Raw genomic sequence first — 22,418 nt, 5'->3', positions numbered from 1 at the left:
CAGAAAGTAATAGGCCTCTTCCGTTTGGAGAATAAACTGTTTTTAAAAATCCTATAAAATTACTGTTTTCTGAGGAGGCACTAAATTTTGAACGAGAACAGGATACTTCATAAGAGTTGTGGATTTCAGTCAGAGCAAACTCTGATTATACAGTTGCACTGTGTTGTGATCTGTTTGTCATAATACAACAAGCATGACAGAAATTTAACTACCCGATCGCTAGTTTACACTAGAAATATCAGCAACAGAAGCATTAATTTACACTAGAAACATCAGCAACAGAAGCATTCAGTCAGTAATTTTATGATCGTATAATCTAATCGGCAGCAACGATCCGAGATAATCAGGGTAAATGGAGAAAACGTTGAGAAAACAAAAATGCTTGATCTGTGATGCCAGACTATATGAGCGCCCCAGAGGCCCAGACTATTAGAATAAATATGACTTAGTACGACTTCGCAAAAATTGCAACTTCCTCGGCTGGATTGCCAGTCATGAAGCATTTCTTAGCGCCCTCGGGCTGCTCGAACGGGAAGCACCTGATGGTGGCGCTGGTCTCTTCTTTCACCTTCAACTCATCAGCATCGCTGAAATTTACCACAGAGAAATAAAGTTGCCAAAAACATACACAAATATTGGCTGTATCAAGTATAAACAATGATATTCAAACTGCACCTACCTAGCTGACCATGGACCTCTTGCCCATTTACCCTCGGCAATTGCCTCCTTCAGTTCTCCGTATGAACTTACATCAACTATATTACTGAAAAGAGTAAAAATGCACCTAAAAATTATTCTTGCTACATTGTGCCAAGAAATTAGTAGCAATCTACTAGTACTAAATTCTAGCAAGGAAAATAATCAAGATGGCCCCTGTTAAGAGCCTTTTTTATTCAGAAAACCATCATCAGTGTACAACAAATTACCAAAGTATCTGTAAGTTATATACTATTATGTGTATGGAGAAATGGGTATTTATGCATAATGCAATAAGCAGGAGTTGAGAAAAAACTATACTTTAAGGCAAGTTACATTCATTGTAAACAAGTACCTATCACGGAATGCAATGGCCTTCTCAAGAAGGGAAGCTTGGATTTCCTCTAAACGGCCTTTTACATGGTCCACCAATATTGATGGGTCCATAGACACTCCAAACTCCTTTCCTTGTTTTCCAGGGACATCTCGCCTAGAAATAACAACACTTTTATTTGTGACATCACGGGGACCAATTTCTAGTCTTATAGGAACTCCCTGTTGAAAGTTGAAACAATGGAGGAAGTGTCAGATAGAAGCCTGAATAAACATAAACAGAGAGCAAAAAAGCCATACCTTCATTTCATAAAAATTAAATTTCCATCCTGGTGTCCGCAACTCTGAGTCATCCACTTTGACTCTAATTCCTGCTTCTTTGAGTATGTTTTGAACTGAAGCTACAGCTTCCATAACAGCACTCTTTTCATCTCCTTTTTTCCATATAGGCACTATTACCACCTGTGCTAAACAAAAACATACTTAAATTCTACTGACATGTGTATGGTCGGGAACTGAAACCAGAAATAAAACTGCAGAAAAAATATGCAATCCTAGTCAACATTTAAATTTAATCATTATTGCTAGAGGAACAGTATACATAGTGGATACAAAGGAGAGAGCAAGCATAGTTAGCGAGGCCTCAGTTATTATGTACATGAAAGCATGTATACAATTATTCAATGGAAGAAGACCTGGATGGGTGCAATATTCGGCGGAAGCATTAAGCCAGCATCATCACCATGAGTCATGATAATCCCACCAACAAACCGAGTGCTAATAGCCCAAGAAGTCTGCCAAACATGTTCAATTTGGCCATTTTCATCCATAAACTGCAGGCAAAGGAGGAAAGGAAATTCAAGGATCATGGATGCAGCTAAAGAAAGTACACCCTCTATCCCAAAACAAGTTCGTTATTTTGGGCAGAGGAAATAGCAGACAAGAAATAACAAAGGTGAGACACCAAATCAAGTCTCTGGAGTAGTGTAGTCTGTCTTAAAGGCTTGCTGTAGAAATTGATTGTAGCAACTATAACATAGGAATCCATATATGGTACATAAAATGGTTCCAGTACATGAAACAAGCAAGATCATCAAGACAGTAAACATTAAGTAGTAACCTGTGTTCCAAAGGCACGGGAAAAGTTCTGGCCAAGGTTGTGGCTGGTTCCAGCCTGTAAGGCCTTCCTGTCACCCATCATAGCTTCTATAGTGTAGGTCCGATTAGCACCAGCAAATGTCTCTACTCTTGATTTTCGACCCGGAATAACAGGGATTGCAGCTTGCTCGTAAGCAAATTTGGTGTATACATCAATCATTTGCATTGCCTGGAGAACAAGAATGGGGAGCAGACAACATTACATTAGAGTCTTGCATTCTTTTGATTTTGCATTATCAAGTGCATGAAGAAACTTTCACGCGGAAAAAAAGTGCGTGAAGAAGTCAAGAAACTTTGTGCAATGATACAAACCTCCTTTTCTGCCTCTTCAAGGGTAGCATGAGCTGTATGGCCTTCTTGCCATAAAAATTCAAGAGTTCTGATGAAGGGCTTAGTCCTCATTTCCCACCTTGTGACATTAGCCCACTAGAGTAATAAGAAATATCAGTACAAATGAATACTGGACTGGTGTTGATTCAAACCCACAAATGAAGTTACCTGGTTAATCATGAGAGGAAGATCACGGTAGCTCTGTATCCATTTGGTGAACATGTGGTTTACGATGGTCTCACTTGTTGGTCTTACCTACAAAGCCCTCAAGAATGGAAGTGCAAAAGGTTGAGCTTTAGAGGCAATCCAATCATAGATTTAATCATTTTGTGTTCATAACCAATGCCCATGGAGGATATCGCGGTTATGTATCCAATATAACAGTAATACTAGAGGAAAGTATTACCACAAGTTTTTCCTCTAGTTCCTTTCCTCCTCCAATGGTAACTAATGCAAGCTCTGGACTAAAACCTTCTACATGGCTGGCCTCCTTCTCAATAAATGAGTATGGTATGAACTGATACAATAAAGAGAGTAAGCATAAGAAACTGTAATTAAGAAAATTGCCATAGGATAGTCCAGCTAAGATAAAGCATGAATCAATCTGTAAGAGAAGAATTGGTTAGGTCAAGTACTGGAAAAGTACGAAAGTATAGCTAAAGGGAAGACAATAGACATATTGGCGCACATCTACCTAGAGTGTTTAGGATGTATTTGCATGCTTCCACTGAATATAACTAAACAAAGCAATGCAATTGCAATGAGTCATTTTCTTATATTGAAACTTGAAAATGAGCACAGTGTTTGGAACATACTCTTCAGATCCATCTAGTCCTGCTAAATGGAACAGAACAAAATAGTAATCAATGCAACACCACAGTATAAAATTATTCGTCCTGTTGCACTCATGTCATTTGTGGCTGAGCACAGCTCAAAACCACGTTAATTGTGACTGTCTATGTCTCAAACAAGTTCACACTACCTCCATCATGTAAATTGAATATGAAGATTGCTAACCACCATACAGCGCACAAAACAAAAGGATAAGTTTCTCAAACTCCAGAGCTAACACTACACTTGTTCCCACTTGATCTTCTACAGATTTGAGTAATAGTAACTGAATAGTTTTTCATTAGAAAAATGGCATCGCAGGGGTAAGGTCCTAAGGTTACAGCATGAGGCTGGATAAATTAATTCAGTTCTCGATCAATCATCACCATATCATTATAATGAGCAAAAAAAAATACAAAGAACAGATGGTCTATGCTATACATACCTGAGGGAAGTACATGTTGCTGTGCCCTGTTTCCTTGAACTTCACATTCAAATAATCCTACAACCAGCAACAAAATGAGGAATATAATCAAACAGTGCACTGCAGATAACACTAGCAAGTCACCAAATAATAAGAGGATTCACATTCCAAGGTAAACAAAATTCAATGTGTCATCCAAAATAAAGCTTCCAAACATCAAATCATGCTTGAAAGGGCTTAACTTGTCCCACACTCTAGCGCAAATATACAAAATTCAAACCAGAAAATCAGAACTCCACATATTTTGTGGCTCTCACCATAATGGAAAGTTCGTCCCACAAAAATATAAGTTGATGAGAAAACACTAAGACCGCCAAAGGGCAGGGTGCCCACATGTCCAAGGTCCATCAGTGTTAACTACTTAATTCGACCGCTACCACATCCGCTCATTAGCCAACTCAATAGCACAGCCAAAACTATGGAAACAAGCCAATATGACTTATCCAGTCAGTTCTTATGCCGATGCATTCGATGCAGTTTATATACCCATTCCCAAATTTCAGGGTAATTTACTGGCACCAGGAAGTGGGAGTTCAAAACTTCCAAACTGAAGCACAAATTCTACCACTATAACAATATTGAATTGCACACATACGTCGAGAATTAACTTTCCACAAAAATCTATACAGTAAGGCAGTGACCATCATTCATTCTTATCTACATCAGCAATGCTAATACCAACACGAGGATACAGAGGCATTAACGCGTGAGAAGGCGCACACTGAGCAGAAGTACTGACCTGGATAGCCTCCCAGATGGCGTAGCCGTAGGGGCGGATGACCATGGTGCCCCGCACGGGCCCGTAGTCCGCGAGCTCCGCGGCGGCGATCACGTCGGTGTACCACGCGTTGAAGTCCACCGACCGCGGCGTCACCTGCCCCTCCCGGTCCCCGCCGCGGGTCTCCGGCGGCGCGGGCGCCGCCGCGCCCGTAGTAGCCGCCGCCGCAGCCGCCTGGCTCCGCGAGGCGGACACCCTCGCCTCCGCCCCCGCATGGAGGCCGCGGCACCGGCGGCGGAGCAGCGCCGACGGCCTGGCCGCCGCCGGCTTGAGCAGCGAGGGGAGGCGCAGCAGCGACGCCATCCGGGGAGAGACGAGACCGACTGGTTGGATTGGGCGAGGAGGGGGAGAGTCGGGAGACTACTGCTACTGCTAATGGAAGTAGCATGTTGTTTGGGCTGGAACGAAATGGGCTTTTTATTGGGCTTCATGGGCCAATGTAGCCCATCTATTCTGTTCGGCCCATCCAACACGTACGTGGCATTTCCCATTCGGGCCCACTCGTGTACGCGTATTCCCGTTCGGCTCACTCGGCGCGAACGTGGCGTTACAGTTCCAGGCTTCCAGCCGTGCTAGCGCCAGATTTTACGTTCCGTCATGGTTGGAATACTGTAATCCAGGGAAGAGGTGGCCTGCTTTTCTCGGGTTAAGATCCTTTAGAGTAGCAACTATATGAATTTGGTTTACCTCGTGACCGTTGGATCGAAAAAACGGATGAGATTTAGCAACAGTGATGAACAGTATTTTAGAATTACTGTTGCAGCAGTATTTTGGTAGTATTCATAGCACACGGTTGCACTCACATGAACAGTTTTTCTCTAGCCGTTTTGATGTAGCTAAAAGCTGTCACATGAACAGTGTCCTGGGCCGCTTTTCTCTAGCCGTTTTGATGTAGCTAAAAGCTGTCTGAATTTTCGATTGCCATGAGGCGCGAGCACCTGCTCCTGCAGTCCTGCTGATCGAGGCGCGACGATCTCTGGATGACTCCAATCTGGACTCAGGTGCTTATTTAATCAAAATTGACTTTGGATCCCATCAATGCAAGTCTCCGGTTTGGATTTCATCTTTGGTGCTTCTTTTCGCAATCAAAATTGGTGTTAGATAATTCAATTCAATCATAAATAATAGATTACGAATTTAAACCCTAATCAGCACATGATCACCGATTAATTCAAATGCGAAAAACTAAATAACCTGCAGATGAAGCCATCTGATTCCCTTCTTTTCTTTTCTTCAATTCCGTCTTCTTTCCTTCGTCTCCGGCGAGATTAGTTCGCCGGTGATCTGATTTGAATCTCCGACCTTCGGGTCTCCAACGGCACTGCCCTGGAATCGCCGCACGAAACCCTTCCAGCGCTTCTCTGATCGGGAGAGCTTGATTTCGAATTTCTGGTTTAGAGAATAAGCGACACGAGCGTCCCCGTGGGCTCCTCTTCTTTTATATAGCACTGGTGGGCCTCGGGGGCTTTTCCTAATCCGATTCTGACCCGTAACCACCGATCGCAGTTACGGCCCATAAGGGTTACGAATTTCAGAGTTAGAGATGGATTACGGATAGGATTACGGTGGTTATATCCTTTCCTAAATATCGGCTAACCGATAAATCAACCAACATTCTCCCCTTGATTTAGAGGTTAATTACGAGTCCATCATACAATACAGCTCCCTAAAGCAATGTGTCACAACAACATTTCGCATCATTGAGACGACAAGACTTATAGTTCACAATATCATACGAATAAACCCTTGATTAATTAAGTGGGTGTTGATTGAACTTAATTGCCCCGGTTTCCAGGATCTTTATTCAAGGTCATTACACAATCCCATGTTGGCCACATGTTCTTTGAACAAGTTGGGAGGTAAGCCTTTAGTTAACGGATCCGCAAGCATTGATTTAGTGTTTATGTATTCAATTTTGATTGTTTGATCCTGTACTCTATCTTTCACAACATGGTATTTAATGTCAATGTGTTTGGCAGCTTCACTTAACTTGTTGTTACTCGTATAGAACACTGCGGCCTCATTGTCGCAGTATATCGTCAGTGGTCTTTCAATGCTGTCAACCACTTGTAATCCCGGGATAAAATTTTTAAGCCATACAGCCTGCCCCGTTGCGTAATAACATGCCACAAATTCTGCCTGCATTGTCGACGATGCAGTCAGTGTTTGTTTAGTACTTTTCCATGAAATGGCTCCCCCCCCCCCCCCCGCAAGAGTGAATATATACCCAGAAGTAGATTTCTTGGTATCTAAACACCCTGCGAAGTCAGCATCCGAATAGCCTATAACTTCAAGCTTATCAGATTTTCTGTATGTGAGCATGTAATGTTTAGTTCCTTGCAAATAACGCAATACTTTCTTTACTGCCTTCCAGTGGTCCATACCTGGTTTAGACAGATATCTGCCAAGCATCCCGGTTACAAACGCCAAGTCTGGTCGCGTACAAACTTGAGCATACATCAAGCTTCCGACAGCTGAAGCATATGGTACCTTAGTCATTTCTTTTTCTTCCAATTCATTTCTCGGACTTTGGAATGAACCAAACTTGTCCCCTTTCATAATTGGAGCAGGTGATGTCGAGCATTTGCTCATATTATATCTTTCCAATACTCTGAAAATATATGATTTCTGTGATAAACCTAGCACCCCTTTGGACCTGTCTCGGTGAATCTCAATACCCAAAACGTATGATGCATCACCGAGATCTTTCATATCAAATTTCGATGATAAAAATTCCTTGGTTTCTCGCAGCAGATTCTTGTCACTGCTTGCTAATAAAATGTCATCTATATAGAGTACTAGTATAATGAATTTCCCACCTTTAATTTTGGTATAAATGCAGTTGTCCACCTTATTTTCCTTAAATCCGAATTTCTTGATAATTTCATCGAACTTAAGGTTCCATTGCCTTGACGCCTGTTTAAGTCCATAGATGGATTTCTTAAGCTTGCATCTCATATGGCTCTTTCCTTCCACAACAAAACCTTCCGGTTGAGCCATGTAAACATTTTCATTTAAGTCGCCATTTAGAAATGCTGTTTTCACATCCATTTGATGGAGTTCTAAATCATAATGTGTCACTAGCGCCATGACAATTCTGAATGAGTCTTTCTTAGAGACAGGAGACAATGTTTCATTGTAATCAATTCCTTCTCTCTGCGAAAAACCCTTTGCCACAAGCCTTGCTTTGAATCGTTCGATATTTCCATTGGAGTCCAATTTAGTTTTGTAGACCCATTTGCAGCCTACTGTTTTTACTCCTTTAGGAATTTCTACTAGATCCCACACTTTATTTTGGCTCATTGATTTGAGTTCATCTTCCATGGCTTGAACCCACTTGGATGAATTTTTACTGCTTATGGCTTCTTTAAATGAGGTGGGGTCGTCTACCTTCCCAATATCTTCACCCATGTAAATTTCATAATAATCAGGGATGGCAGATCTCCTGTTCCGTTGTGATCGTCTTAATTCTTGATTTTCATTATTGACCACAGACGGTTCAGGATCAGGTTGCGGAATCTCTTCTTCATTATGTATCATAGGACTCTGTTGAGGCTCATTATTTTCATGGGTTTCAATATTTTCCTCAGCAGTAGCCGTAGTGCCAACTGTGGGAACTACAGTTTGTGGTACATTATGAAAAATAGGGACATTATTCTCTTGGATTTCCAGAGGAGAAGAAACACTCACCCGAATTTCCTCAAGATTAATTTCCCTTTCCTGTGAGCTCCCCATTTCATAATTTTCCAAGAAGACAACGTGTCTGGTTTCTACAAATTTAGTGACACGGTCTAGACAGTAAAATCGATATCCCTTAGAATGTGACGGGTAACCGATAAAATGACAGCTCACAGTCTTGGGGTCTAGTTTCTTTAATTGGGGGTTGAATAATTTCGCTTCTGCATGGCAGCCCCACACTTTCAAATAATTTAATGTCGGTTTTCTTCCGGTCCACAGTTCATACGGATTTTTCGGCACGGACTTGATTGGAACTCTGTTTAGTATGTGTGCAGCCGTTTTTAATGCCTCAATCCATAATTTATTTGATAAGTTGGAGTGACTAAGCATGCTCCGCACCATCTCCATGAGTGTGCGGTTGCGTCTTTCTGCCACTCCATTTTGTTGAGGCTCCCCAGGCATGGAATATTGTGTAATAATCCCATGAATCTGAAGATATTGAGCAAATGGACCAGGACTTTGCCCAAATGGAGCATGTTTCCCATAGTACTCACCACCACGGTCTGATCTCACTATTTTAATTTTTGCGTTGTGCTGGTTTTCAACTTCTGCTTTGAATATTTTGAATTTTTCGAGAGATTCAGAACGATCGCTTATGGGGTAAATATATCCATAACGGGAGTAATCATCCGTAAATGTAATGAATGAATCAAAACCATCTACAGATGTCACTGGGAACGGTCCACAAATATCAGTGTGAATTATTTCTAGTGGACTCGTGCTCCTAGTGGCTCCTTTCTTAATTGATTTAGCAAATTTTCCTTTAACGCAATCTATGCAATGATCAGCGTCAGAAAAAATCTAAGGGGAGTAATAATTCTTCTTTAATGAGACATTCGATTCTCCCCCTAGAAATGTGGCCTAAGCGACAGTGCCACAATTTCGATGAAGTCTCATTTTTATCATTGCAGGCATTTATGACATTCATCACAGTATGATCCAAAGAGAGCAAGTAGAGTTTGTCTCGCACGAAGGCAAGACCAATTACTTTATTTAGATACTTAATGTAACAAGTTCTCTTGGAAAAATAACAGTCATATCCTGACTCTGCTAGGACTCTGACTGAAATAAGATTTCTTTTAACGGAAGGAGCAACTAAGACATTATTAAGTATTAAATTGTAGCCACTGGGAAGCTTGAGTGCGAGGTCTCCAACAGCCTCCACTTCAATCTCTGCTCCATCAGCTACTCTTAGGATGTGCTCCCCCTTTCTTAGCGTCTGGACGCCATTCAATCCCTGTAATGAATTAGTAACGTGCACGGTGGCACCTGAGTCAACCCACCAAGAATTCCGGAAAAACTCAACATATAGGGATTCATTAACGTTGGAAATTTCATTAATTTTATTTATACCTTTACGGGCCAACCACTCCTTGAAGCGGGGGCAGTCTTTGTGCCAATGTCCATCACTGTCACAGAAAGTGCAGTGAGGATTCTTGAATTTTGGCCCAGCTGAAGGTTGAGCAGTTGATTGAGCAGCCTTACTCCCTTCTTGTTTCGGAGGATGAGGTGGCTTGCCCTTTTTCTTTGATCCAGAGGCTTCTCCTTGATGGAACTTCCTCTTGCCCTTAGAGTTGACGAGGTTGAGCTGGTCAATGTGTTTCTGCCTTTTGGCCTTTTGACGCTCTTCCTCTTCCACTGCGTGGGAGATAAGCTCTGAAATGGTCCACTTTTCTCTTTGAGTATTGTAGTGAATTTTGAACGGATCATAATCAGAGTTTAGTGAGTTCAGGATGAAATGGACAAGATAGGCTTCCGAAATTTCCATGTCCATCGTTTTTAGTTGATGAACCATGTGTGACATTTCCATGATGTGTTGTCGAATGCCTTTCTTTCCATCATAGACAGAAGAGCTCATTTTCATGATAAGAGTACTGGCATAGGTTTTGGTACACGCCTTGTAGTTCGATTCAATGTTTGTCAGGTACGTCTTAACATTGTCAGAGTCAGCAATCCCCCCTATAATGGAAAGAGATGTTGCTCTTGATGTACATTAGGGACACTCTGTTTGATTTCTCCCAAGCGGGCCACTTTTCATCGTAAGCCCACTTGAGATTGGTGTATTCCTCATCATTCTCATCCATGAAGTCAGCTAATTTTGGCTCCACGGGTGGATCCTCTCTAAGTGCGAGATCATTTTCCAACAGACCCAAATTCAGGAGCATGTTGTTTTTCCATTCAGCATAATTAGCCCCATCAAGTGGCTCAATCCTTTTGAGCTGTGACAAAGCTGCAGATGACAATTTATACTATAAAACATTTGATCAAAATAAAATAATATGTGTATAATACTTCTCCAAATCTAATCTCCGTTGGGCAGAAAAGACTTAGAAAAATATAATAAATCCTTAATTATATCACCGTTGGGCAGAAATAATCAAGGAAGAAATAATCAAATTTAAATTGACGTGAAATCATAAATAACGTTGGTCAATAAATAACTTCACATCATAAATTCTTTCTAGCAAACTTCCCGTTGGTTCCATTTGACTAGAAATAATTTTCTGAGCAATAAAATATATTTTATCAATTTTTTTTTGCAATTTTAAACAGCCCATAACAAGGTATAAACTAATTTATGGAATTAAAAAAAATAATTAATCAATTTTTTTTAGCCTATCCATTTATCGGGCCGGCCCACAAGAGGCCGGCGCGTTAGGCAGCGCGCGCGTAGGGGCACCGGCCCACACGACCGAGTCGACCCATGAGCGCCGACGGCCCAAATAATGGCGGCGGCCCAGGAATAAGGGCGCTCGGCCCGTGGCCGTCCGAGGATTTGGTGCGACGAGATCAAAAGACCCCGCGACCGAAACCCTAACCCTAGTCGCTTTTCTCTCTTCGGACTCCTCTCTCTCTCCTCTTTCTCTGGCGGCGGGCGGCGAGCGCCCGGCGCTGGATGGCGGCGGCTGTCCGGCGGGGAGGGCGCACGCCCGTCGCCCGTCGGCTGGGGGGGCGAACGCGCCCGAAGGCAACGGCGCCCAAGCCGGCCGTTTCCCGTCGGCACGGAGACTCGACGACGGTGACGGCGCACGCACGGCGGAGCCGGCGTGGCCGGAGGAGGAGAGCGGAGGCGGCGACGCCCTTGCGCCAGCGCACGGCAACCACGCACGCGCGCGTGCCACGCACGGGTCGAAGCCCGCTCGGCGGCGGCGGCGGTGGATGGCGGCCGATCCCCGGCGCAAATAGCGGCGGCACCGGCGCACGCATGGATGGGCGAAGCCCACCCGACGGCGACGGCAACGACCGGTATTGCTCCGGTGAGCTTTCTTCAATCCGAAGCCGGATCAAATAGTTTTGGTTGACTGTAATTTGATCTAGGGTTTGAGGTTTTGATTTCTCGGTTTGGAATTCGAATCAACAACAGTGTATGCAGCTAACTCGAATCCTTCACCGATTAGATTAATTAACAGACCGAAAAACAATCAATTGATTCATAATCAATCAGTGATGGGATCAAATACGAATAGGAAAGCTCTGATACCACAATGTTAGATAATTCAATTCAATCATAAACAATAGATTACGAATTTAAACCCTAATCAGCACATGATCACCGATTAATTCAAATGCGGAAAACTAAATAACCTGCAGATGAAGCCATCTGATTCCCTTCTTTTCTTTTCTTCAATTCCGTCTTCTTTCCTTCGTCTCCGGCGAGATTAGTTCGCCGGTGATCTGATTTGAATCTCCGACCTTCGGGTCTCCAACGACACTGCCCTGGAATCGCCGCACGAAACCCTTCCAGCGCTTCTCTGATCGGGAGAGCTTGATTTCGAATTTCTGGTTTAGAGAATAAGCGACACGAGCGTCCCCATGGGCTCCTCTTCTTTTATATAGCACTGGTGGGCCTCGGGGGCTTTTCCTAATCCGATTCTGACCCGTAACCACCGATCGCAGTTACGGCCCATAAGGGTTACGAATTTCAGAGTTAGAGATGGATTACGGATAGGATTACGGTGGTTATATCCTTTCCTAAATATCGGCTAACCGATAAATCAACCAACAATTGGTTCCTCAATCATTAGACAATTGGCTCCATATGTACCGTCATCTAATAATCATATAAATTTGACGAGTTCTGATCTTTTGCCTAACTTTTGCTGAGTGTAGTGTTTAGTGTTCTGATTAACTTTCGTGCTCCATATTATTGATTTTTGATTTAGATCATTCAATGGAATTGTGAGTAATTTAGTGAAAGGCGCTATATATATGGCCATAATGTCATCCGTGCAACGCACGGATCGGCGGCTAGTGTTCCATAAATTTTCAATGCTCCAATAGAGCCCTACCATTTTAGTGTCATAAAACATAACCTAGCTTCGTGAATCACGAGGAGTTCCATGTTAAGGCAAATGGGATATTTATAAATTTGTCATTTTTTATATTATAATGATTTGGATTAGTCGTAAACTTAGAGAAAAATGTTTCGAATGTATTGTTTTTATAAGATCACGTCTAATAGTCCATCAATATCTTTATTTGAACGATCATCTAGCAAGATCAGTCATTCATATCTGTTTAGAGCAGGTACAATAGCAGGCTATAAGTCAGCTATAAGCATATTTTAAAGAGATAAGAGAAAAGAGAGAAGAGATGTGGACTACTAATTTATAGCCAGCTGCACACGGATTCCAAGACAAAATGTGTGTATGACATGTGGGACCATGTATTGATGTTTTGTAGATAACTATTGTATGAATTAGCTATTAGATTGACTATAGATAAATTGGAGGTAGTAGTTAGCTGTACTATTGAACTTGCTCTTATAATACAACAGTTCATCCATATTATGTCCAACAATTATATAATATATATTAACTATATATTTCTCTTGAGCATATACTATTCCAGAAATAGTATGCAAGGAGGGAGAAACTCCAAATTTGAAGTTTCAATCTCCCCATATGGGTTATAGTTAAAAGTGAAGGATATATTGGATGAATGGCTAGAACACATTTTTTATCATTTGAGTATGAGATTGATGAGCTGCAAGACAGGATCTAAGCCTCTCCTAATTAACCTAGGAGTCTAGGACAGACGAACCAACTAGAGAGAAATTTATTGTCATAATCTAAAAGTTTGTGTTCCTTTTTATCTTTTTATCAATAATTTTCTTATCTTTTATGCATACACGTTTTACAAATAACTAAACTATCCATCATTTTAAAATGTATATAAAAATATCATCTTATATTTATAGTTTACATTTTTAATTTAGGCATGCTTAATTTTATTATTTATACTACTATTTGTTAACTATTAAAAACCACCGCCATTCAAATAACGCAACCCTATGTTGTGCGATTTAACTAAAATAATCGAATTAGTAGTGGCTTGTGGCTCTGACCCACCATGCCGAAGCATGCTTGATAGATCACCATGGAACGCCATGGACTATGCCCTCGCAGAGGCGCGGGCGCCCTACAGAGACTACAGATGGTTTTGTCAGATTTGTGTATGAAAGTAGGAGGAAGGAGAAAATATTAAAATGCATCGGAGATAGAGTTGGTTAGCGCACACGATGTTGGTCATCGAGGTCGGTCCGCCGTCACCGCGCTCGATCCATCGCCACCGCCCGCCACTCAAGCTTGATCCGTCGCCACCAAGCTCCGTCGAGCACTGCCCGTCGTCGTGCACCGCCTGCCCCTGAGATCCACGCGAGGAGAGGAGGGGTGGCAAGCTCACGACCAAAGATAGCGAATCCATAGGCGGCGACAGAGAGAGTACAACAGGCATGAGTAACGATGAGAAGAGAGGATGAAGAGAGTGAAATAAAAATAATAACCTAGTCTCACCCAAAACCACATGCATTGTAGGCACCGTTTTCTTTGAGTGGCATCATCCTATTTGAAGGATGAGATCTTTATTTAGAGTCCATGCATTGTTCATTCCTTAAGAGCATCACAATGCGATGCTTAGATGAATGCTTAAGAGAAAAGACCGGTTTTTATCTTGCAGATTGTAACTACCCGGCGGTTATACCAAGAAGTTGTTGTTTTCTCTAGCATCGATGCTTGAGCAGTACAATAACTTGTACGTAATGAAAAACAAGCACGAACACAAACTCTATCATGCGTCCAGCTTGTTTCCTTGCGTTGAAACACCAAGCTCTTATGCAGGGTGCTTCACATTTTTTCTTTTCTAAGCACCTGTTTTAGCACTCTGTATTAAAGATGCCCTAAAATCAAGTTCAATATATAGCCAACCTAGCTCCAATTCATCTATAGTCAATCTAATAGTCAATTCATATAATAATTACCTACAAAGCATTAATACATAGTCTCACATATCATACACATACTGTGTCTTAAAGCTTGTGTTATATCTGACTACAAATTAGTAGCTCACTACTTCTCACTTTCCTCTCATCTTTAAAATATATTTATACTTTCTCCATGTTTTTTTATATGACGCCGTTGACTTTTAGGTTCACGTTTGATCATTCGTCTTATTAAAAAAATTATATAATTATTAATTATTTTGTTATAATATGATTTATTATTATAGAAACTGTAATTATGCATTATAATTTTGCATATTTGGATATAAATTTTGAATAAGACAAATGGTCAAACATGATTCTAAAAGTCAACGGCGTCATACATAAAAATATGGAGGGAGTAGCTGGTTTATAGCCTGCTATTGTACCTGCTCTAAGAGCAACTCTAATAATATAGCGAATAAGCTGGCTATAAAATTCTTTGTAGTTTTATTTTAGCTTATTCATATAGTAGTTAACTCTTTATCATTAATACATGACTCATATTTTCCTCTCACATAGTTTCTTAGTTCTTATGTCTAAACTACAGCACATTTTTCTTTTCTTTTCTTCCCTCTCTTCTGTATATAAACATTTAGCCAACTTATATTATGCTATTTTCTAGCGGAGCTGTGCGGACGGTGTCACGTGGACGGCTTGTGCCGAAGCGCCGATCGCGCACGGCAGCGTCAACGCCCATCTCCCCCCAAGTACCCCACGTGCTCGCCCTAAAAAAATCAATTCTTTAATCCACGGAAAGACAATAACTGCTCCCCATGCACGATGCGTCACCCCACGGTGGGCCCCATACCGCAGCGACCGAGACCGTCGCTTCGAGCCACCGCCACGGCGCCACGTCAGCATCCCCCGTTGTCTCGTCTCGTCTCGTCTCGTTCGCGTCGCACACACTCGCAGGTCGCAAGCGAGCGAGGGGCTGTGTGGTGTGGTAGTGCTATAGATAGGTGGAGTGGGAGGAGATGGGCCTGGATAGGAATCGGATTCCGGCACGCGGGCTCCTCCACCGCCGCCATGGATTCGCCTTCGCCGGAGGTGGTGGTCTTCGCAGTCAACGGCGAGCGCGTCGAGCTCCGCCGCGGCGGGGGCGGCGGCGCAGGAGATGACCCCGGGGAGTCCCTCCTCGAGTTCCTCCGCTCCCGCACCCGCTTCACCGGCCCCAAGCTCGGCTGCGGCGAAGGCACACCTCCCAACCACTGAACCACCCTTCCTTCTCTCCTGCTCGGCTAGGCTACTCCGGCGAGCGTGGTGCGAGCTTCACTTGTGTTCGAGCTTGACGGCGAATGCGGGTTTCCGTTTGGCTTTGCAGGTGGGTGCGGGGCGTGCGTGGTGCTGCTCTCGACGTACGACGCGGAGGCCGACGAGGTGACGCACGCGACGGTCAGCTCGTGCCTCACGCTGGTGCACGGCCTCCACCACCGCGCGGTGACCACCACCGAGGGGCTCGGGAGCAGCCGGAGCGGCCTCCACGCGGTGCACGAGCGGTTCGCGGGGTTCCACGCCTCGCAGTGCGGGTACTGCACGCCCGGCATGTGCATGTCCCTCGCCGGCGCCCTGGTGGACGCCGAGGGAACGGGGAAAAAGGCCGGCGCCGCCGCCGCGAGGCCGCCGCCGCCAGAGGGTTTCTCGAGGCTCACGGCGGCCGAGGCGGAGCGGGCGGTGGCCGGGAACCTGTGCCGCTGCACGGGGTACCGCCCGATCGCCGACGCGTGCAAGAGCTTCGCCGCGGACGTGGATTTGGAGGATTTGGGGCTCAACTGCTTCTGGAAAAAGGGTGATGCCAGCGTCTCCAAATTGCCGCCTTACAAGGAGGGGAGCATCGCCACGTTCCCGGAGTTCTTGAAGGATGAGATCAGAGCTTCATTGAGGATTGATCGCTCTACACCATCAGCATCAGCAGGGAGCGTGAGTTCTTGGTATCAACCTCGGAATGTGGAGGAGTATTACAAGCTGATAGGCTCTTCTGTGCTGCCTGAGAAAAGTAGAACAAAGGTGGTTGTGGGCAACACTTCTTCTGGTGTTTACAGAGAGGCAGAGGTGTATGATAGGTACATAGACTTGAGAGGTATCCCAGAATTGAATTCAGTTAGCAAGGATGCCAAGGGTGTTGACATTGGTGCTGCGACATCGATTTCTCGGGTTATTGAGATTCTACGAGGAGAAGGCAACATCTACACAGACGTGGTCTTTTGTAAGATTGCTGATCACATGGAGAAGGTGGCTTCTCAGTTCGTCCGGAACATGGCGAGCTTGGGTGGAAATCTGATAATGGCTCAGAGGGATGAGTTTGCCTCTGACATTGCGACAGTTCTTCTTGGTGCTGGCTCGTCTGTGTGCATACAGGTATCGTCAGAAAGGATGAACGTCACACTGGAGCAATTCCTGGATATGCCCCCTTGTGATTACAGGACACTGCTCTTAAGCATTCACATTCCCCATTGCACTCCAAGTGGCATCTCGTCAAGTTCTGAGTCTGTAAATAAGGCAGGAGATGAATCAGCAAGCTCTCTGCTATTTGAGACATACCGAGCTGCCCCACGTCCTCATGGAAATGCTGTGTCATACCTTAACTCTGCATTCTTGGCAAAATTATCTTCAGATGAAATTTCAGAAAATTATATATCGCAGAAGCTATGTTTGGTTTTTGGTGCTTATGGAACCCAACATGCTATTAGGGCTACGAATGTTGAGAATCTCTTAGTTGGTAAACCCATCACTACGTCACTCTTGCTAGAAGCATGCACGGTTCTCAAGAAAACCATTGTTCCGGTGGAAGGCACGAGACATGCTGCTTATAGGTCAAGCTTAGCAGTTGCCTTTCTTTTTAGTTTTCTTTATCCATTAACCAAAGGAACTTTCAAGCCTGTAGAGACAGCCCATCTAAATGGCCAAATAATTTCTAATAGCAATGGTAATCTGAATCATGGACCCGATACACATGTTAATGTTTCATCTAAGGAGATCAATAATGTGAAATCTGATTTACATAGTAATGATCACATACTTGAATCATGCAAACAAGTTGTTGAAATCACTGAATATCTACCAGTTGGCCTGCCAGCCAAGAAAGTTGGAGCAGAACTGCAGGCCTCTGGTATGTACTAATTTTTAAGTTCTATTTTTTTGGAACAGCATCTGTAGTATTCTTTTTATGTAGTATAATTATAATTATATAGGACGGATAGAAATTAGACCATATAGTTTTTTGTGTTTCCTTCTTTATGTTGTTTATTTGCTTTCTTTATGCCAACTTTTTAAATTTGGTATTGTATATGCAATTATTAGTCCTTTTAAATTAATTTTAAGTTATGTTTGTGTGAACTATTTAATCATTTGCAGTGAATTTCATCATATATTCTTTTAGCAAGTAAACTATAATGCTGACAAGGAAACCACTATATATAGGTGAGGCTATATATGTGGATGACATCCCTTCCCCAAAGGACTGCCTGCATGGAGCATTTGTATATAGCACAAAACCTTTAGCTCGTGTTAAGAGTATAGAATTGAGCCCTTCTGTCGAGCAGCTAAAAACTGTGGCAATTGTTACTGCTAAGGATATTCCAAAAGGAGGCAGCAATGTTGGGGCCAACACTATATTTGGACCTGAACCTTTGTTTGGTGATCCAGTCACTCAGTGTGCTGGGGAACCACTTGGTATTGTGGTATGGGTTTTACACAGGCGAATTTATATTCAAATATATTTTCAAGTTGTTTTTCCTTTTTATATTGTAGGTTATAACTTCCGCAGTATGAATTATCATTGAATTGTACCTTTACTGAAGTTTTTCATTCTAGGTTGCAGAGACACAGAAATTTGCCAATATAGCTGCCAGTCGAGCATTGGTCGATTACAGCATGGAAAGTTTAGATCCTCCAATTTTATCAATTGAGGAGGCTGTGAGAAGAAGTAGTTATCTTGAATCATTTTTTCTTCCTCAAAAGATCGGTGATTTCTCAAAAGGGATGGCAGAAGCTGACCAGAAAATATATTCAGCTGAGGTACACTTAATGCACCTATTTGTATGTTACCCTTTTTTTTACCAAAGAACAGAAGATTTGTATGCTGCCCTTAAAGTTATATTTTGTGCAAAGTAGACAGCGGGAGCTTGGTCCAGTATTAGAAATCAGTGGTCACATGAATACTTTCTGATGATTTTGCACCAGGCGTTCGGCCCTCATAAGGGTGTGATCTAACAAATCTGTAGTTTTGTGTTGCACTATCATGGATGCCCACAGTGATTTTACTTAAACAGCATTTTTGGAGTGTGCATGACTTTTGTTTACCTTCTCTTTTATTTTCTGCTGCCCAATATTGGGTGGCATTATTCTCTCTCACATATATATGTTTTGGACCATGGAAGTAGAACTCTCTCTTACATATGACTCAGTTCGACCTGCCATCTCATCTTGTAAATCCTCTATTGAACCAATTCCTACTTCTAGTTACTTAAAATTTTAAACCATGTTTCCCCTTGATGTTACCTTGAAAGCTAACATTTTAGTGGTTACTCCTTTCCGCGTATCTTTGGCATCATCATACACTTCTACAGGTTTGTAGCTGACAACACTTTATGCAGGTGAACCTTCGCTCACAGTATTACTTTTACATGGAAACACAAACTGCTCTAGCCATACCTGAGGAGGATAACTGTATGGTAGTGTATAGCTCAAGCCAGTGCCCGGAGACAGCACAAGAAACTATTGCAAAATGCCTGGGTTTACCTTGTCATAATATTCGTGTTATTACTAGAAGAGTTGGTGGTGGATTTGGAGGAAAAGCTGTCAGATCGTTACCTGTAAGTGTCAGGACTCCCGTTATTTACAGTGTTTGATGGTTTAAATTGGTGCAAATCATTTTGGTGTATTCTCCAAAAAAACGTCAGAGACATTGCACTGACATAAAAGCTGCTGGCCAGTTTTATATGTGTTTACTTAATCAATCAAATATTCTCAGATAGGATTTATCTCGAGTTTGAAGTACAATTTGAGTAACGTTGGAACATATGCTAATTTTTTTATTGATTGTAGGTGGCAACAGCTTGTGCACTTTCAGCATTTAAGTTGCAGCGACCTGTCCGAATATATCTTGATCGCAAGACTGACATGATAATGACTGGGGGGCGGCATCCCATGAAAATATGCTATTCTGTAGGCTTCAAATCAGATGGAAATATCACAGCGCTACATATAGAATTGCTGGTAAATGCAGGAATGACCAACGATGTTAGCCCAATGATTCCTCACAATTTCTTAGAGGCTCTGAAGAAATATAACTGGGGTGCTTTTTCCTATGATACAAGAGTCTGCAAAACAAACATTTCAACCAGATCTGCAATGCGGGGTCCTGGAGAAGTGCAGGGTTCTTATGTTGCTGAAGCTATTATTGAGCATGTTGCTGCTGTGCTTTCTACTGATGTTAATGTGGTCAGGCAGAGAAATCTTCACACGGTGGAGAGCCTCGCTTTGTACCACAGTGAGTGCATGGAAGATGCCTCGGGGTATACCCTTCCTTCTATCCTCAATCAGTTGATCACATCATCAAATTACCAGCATCATCTTGAAATGATCCGGTCCTTCAACAAGAGCAACAGATGGAAAAAGCGGGGTCTTTCTGTTGTGCCAATAGTGCATAAATTCTTGTCTAATCCAACTCCTGGTAAAGTTTCAATTCTTAATGATGGATCCATTGCCGTTGAAGTTGGAGGCATTGAGCTAGGCCAGGGGCTTTGGACAAAAGTGAAGCAGATGGCAGCGTTCGGTCTTGGGCAGCTTTGGTCTGATAGAAGTCAAGAACTGTTGGAGAGAGTAAGAATTATTCAAGCAGATACGCTGAGTGTGATACAGGGAGGGTGGACCACAGGGAGTACAACATCAGAATCTAGTTGTGAGGCCGTTCGTTGTGCCTGCAATATATTGGTCGACAGGCTGAAACCACTCAAGGAACAATTGCAAGAAAATCAAGGAGCAGTTTCATGGGATGAACTAATCTCACAGGTTTCAATAATTTCAGTTTTTAGCAACTATTGTCAGAACGATCATTTTCATTTTTCTTTTCAGAAATATTTCATTGCTATGTTGTATTATTAAGGAATGTATTTTCTTCTTTCGCTCAATGTAGTATAATCTTCTGCATGCTTTGTCAGATGAAAAAATGTACTCGTAGGAAGTTGCCCTCCTGCTCACAAAGTAATTTATTCAATATCTTAATATGTTGCAATCTTTTGATATGCAGGCAAAAATGGTGAGTGTGGACTTATCAGCTAGAGCACTCTATGTTCCTGGGGCTTCTGGTTGCTATCTAACCTATGGAGCAGCTGCTAGTGAGGTACCGTTGGTTAAAACTTCATCCCTGGTTTCAGAGTGACACGAAGGATAGATAGTAGAAAACTGAAATATGTAAAAGTTTACGATCATGATCATTCGAAGAGAAACTCTGTTGCATACTTATTCAAATACAAATTGGCTGTTCCAGGTAGAGATTGATCTTCTGACAGGAGCCACCACGATTTTGCGTAGTGATCTTATTTACGATTGTGGACAGAGCTTAAATCCTGCTGTTGACTTGGGGCAGGTGAGTTATATGGGTTCTGTACCAGTTTATTGTTTCCTTCATCTTCAAAAAGTTCAATTTCTTCCCTAAAGGACCTAAATTTTGTTCTATTAATAAATTGACAAGTCAGAAGTTGATGTTAGGGTTTACAATCTTCTAGCCTGTAGCAGGTTGTACATTCGTAGTAAATGGATCATGTATCACCTTCTTTTAATTTTACTGACACAACGACTTAAATTAAAATGTTTGATCCTTTGCTCCTTTTTTTTCAGGTTGAAGGGGCCTTTGTTCAGGGAATTGGGTATTTCATGAACGAGGAGTATGTGACGAATTCCGATGGGCTGGTTGTCTCGGATGGGACCTGGACATACAAGATTCCTACTGTGGACACCATCCCGAAACAGTTCAACGTTAAGCTACTCTCCAGTGGATTCCAAAAGAAACGTGTGCTCTCTTCAAAAGGTATTTTGCCTTCAAAATAACTCATAAATTTGATTATTTTTAACTCATAAAATTGGTTTATTAGTTTTCCACTGTCTATAGAACTAGATCATGGTCTCTTGAAATTAGGAACATCTTTGTGATACGAAATTGCAAACATATATAGAGCTACAAGTGTTGTAGTGCTCTAATATGTATTCAATTAATTAACACTACTATAATTTGGATTCAACACACGACCAACGTAGATACTCTCTTTTTTAAATTTATAGCCTTGATTTCAAGTCTGTTTGGTGTTAGCATTTGGGCATAGTTAATTCGTTACCTTTTTGTTCTTCCAATTTTCTTCCTGGTTGCAGCTTCTGGGGAGCCGCCTTTGCTGCTTGCTGCCTCGGTGCATTGTGCAACAAGGGAAGCAATTAGAGCAGCAAGAGAGGAGTACCACTGTTCCAGGCCTGGATCTTCACCTCCCTTTTTTGATCTTCAAGTTCCTGCCATCATGCCCACGGTGAAGGAGCTGTGCGGCTTAGACAATGTGGAGAAGTATTTGGAGGGCCTTTGCTCGAAATAAACCGCCAGTTTGGCGATCTTACCAGTCAGCACCTTTTTGGTTATCAACCAGTCCTTTAGCACAGGAGGTAACACTGCCTGGTTTGGTCCTCAACAAAGAAGGGAGATCAATACTTAATAGTGGTGAACATCAGTAGTCGTTGCATAATGTATATTGAGCTAATAAGAGAGATTTTGTTTGAGAAGAAATATTTTGACTGTACATTTTGAACTCAAATGAGCAAATATACGA

General features: G+C 42.4%; 2 protein-coding genes across 2 annotated transcripts; one reads left to right on the top strand and one right to left on the bottom strand.

Moving 5' to 3' along the window:
- Positions 1-96: 96 nt before the first annotated feature.
- On the bottom strand, positions 97-4,922 carry LOC102720814 (proline--tRNA ligase, chloroplastic/mitochondrial). The gene is made up of 11 exons (XM_040526489.1): positions 4,572-4,922; positions 3,794-3,850; positions 2,924-3,034; positions 2,686-2,772; positions 2,500-2,613; positions 2,150-2,356; positions 1,725-1,862; positions 1,330-1,491; positions 1,052-1,251; positions 680-763; positions 97-587 (listed from the first exon to the last, which is right to left on the bottom strand). The coding sequence occupies exons 1-11, from the start codon at positions 4,911-4,913 to the stop codon at positions 446-448; spliced, it is 1,644 nt and encodes a 547-aa protein (XP_040382423.1). The 5' UTR covers positions 4,914-4,922; the 3' UTR covers positions 97-445.
- A 10,669-nt stretch (positions 4,923-15,591) lies between these two features.
- LOC102720537 (indole-3-acetaldehyde oxidase) lies at positions 15,592-22,267 on the top strand. Its single transcript, XM_006658243.3, has 10 exons — positions 15,592-15,802; positions 15,932-17,716; positions 18,028-18,287; positions 18,421-18,624; positions 19,203-19,421; positions 19,654-20,619; positions 20,858-20,950; positions 21,098-21,196; positions 21,448-21,637; positions 21,976-22,267. The coding sequence occupies exons 1-10, from the start codon at positions 15,637-15,639 to the stop codon at positions 22,185-22,187; spliced, it is 4,194 nt and encodes a 1,397-aa protein (XP_006658306.1). The 5' UTR covers positions 15,592-15,636; the 3' UTR covers positions 22,188-22,267.
- Positions 22,268-22,418: the final 151 nt, after the last annotated feature.

This window comes from Oryza brachyantha, chromosome 7 (assembly GCF_000231095.2).
Source record: "Oryza brachyantha chromosome 7, ObraRS2, whole genome shotgun sequence".
Taxonomy (NCBI): domain Eukaryota; kingdom Viridiplantae; phylum Streptophyta; class Magnoliopsida; order Poales; family Poaceae; genus Oryza; species Oryza brachyantha.
This window is presented reverse-complemented; position numbering and strand designations above follow the sequence as displayed.

Bases quoted from the DNA above. Each gene is read 5' to 3' on its own strand.
- LOC102720814 (XM_040526489.1), bottom strand. From the start codon at position 4,913: ATGGCGTCGCTGCTGCGCCTCCCCTCGCTGCTCAAGCCGGCGGCGGCC. The intron at 2,773-2,923 runs GTAATACTTTCC...AGGGCTTTGTAG, and splicing joins AACTAGAGGAAAAACTTGTG to GTAAGACCAACAAGTGAGAC. The intron at 588-679 runs GTAGGTGCAGTT...GGTAAATTTCAG, and splicing joins AGAGGTCCATGGTCAGCTAG to CGATGCTGATGAGTTGAAGG.
- LOC102720537 (XM_006658243.3), top strand. From the start codon at position 15,637: ATGGATTCGCCTTCGCCGGAGGTGGTGGTCTTCGCAGTCAACGGCGAG. The intron at 18,288-18,420 runs GTATGGGTTTTA...TTTTCATTCTAG, and splicing joins GGGAACCACTTGGTATTGTG to GTTGCAGAGACACAGAAATT. The intron at 20,620-20,857 runs GTTTCAATAATT...TTTGATATGCAG, and splicing joins GGGATGAACTAATCTCACAG to GCAAAAATGGTGAGTGTGGA.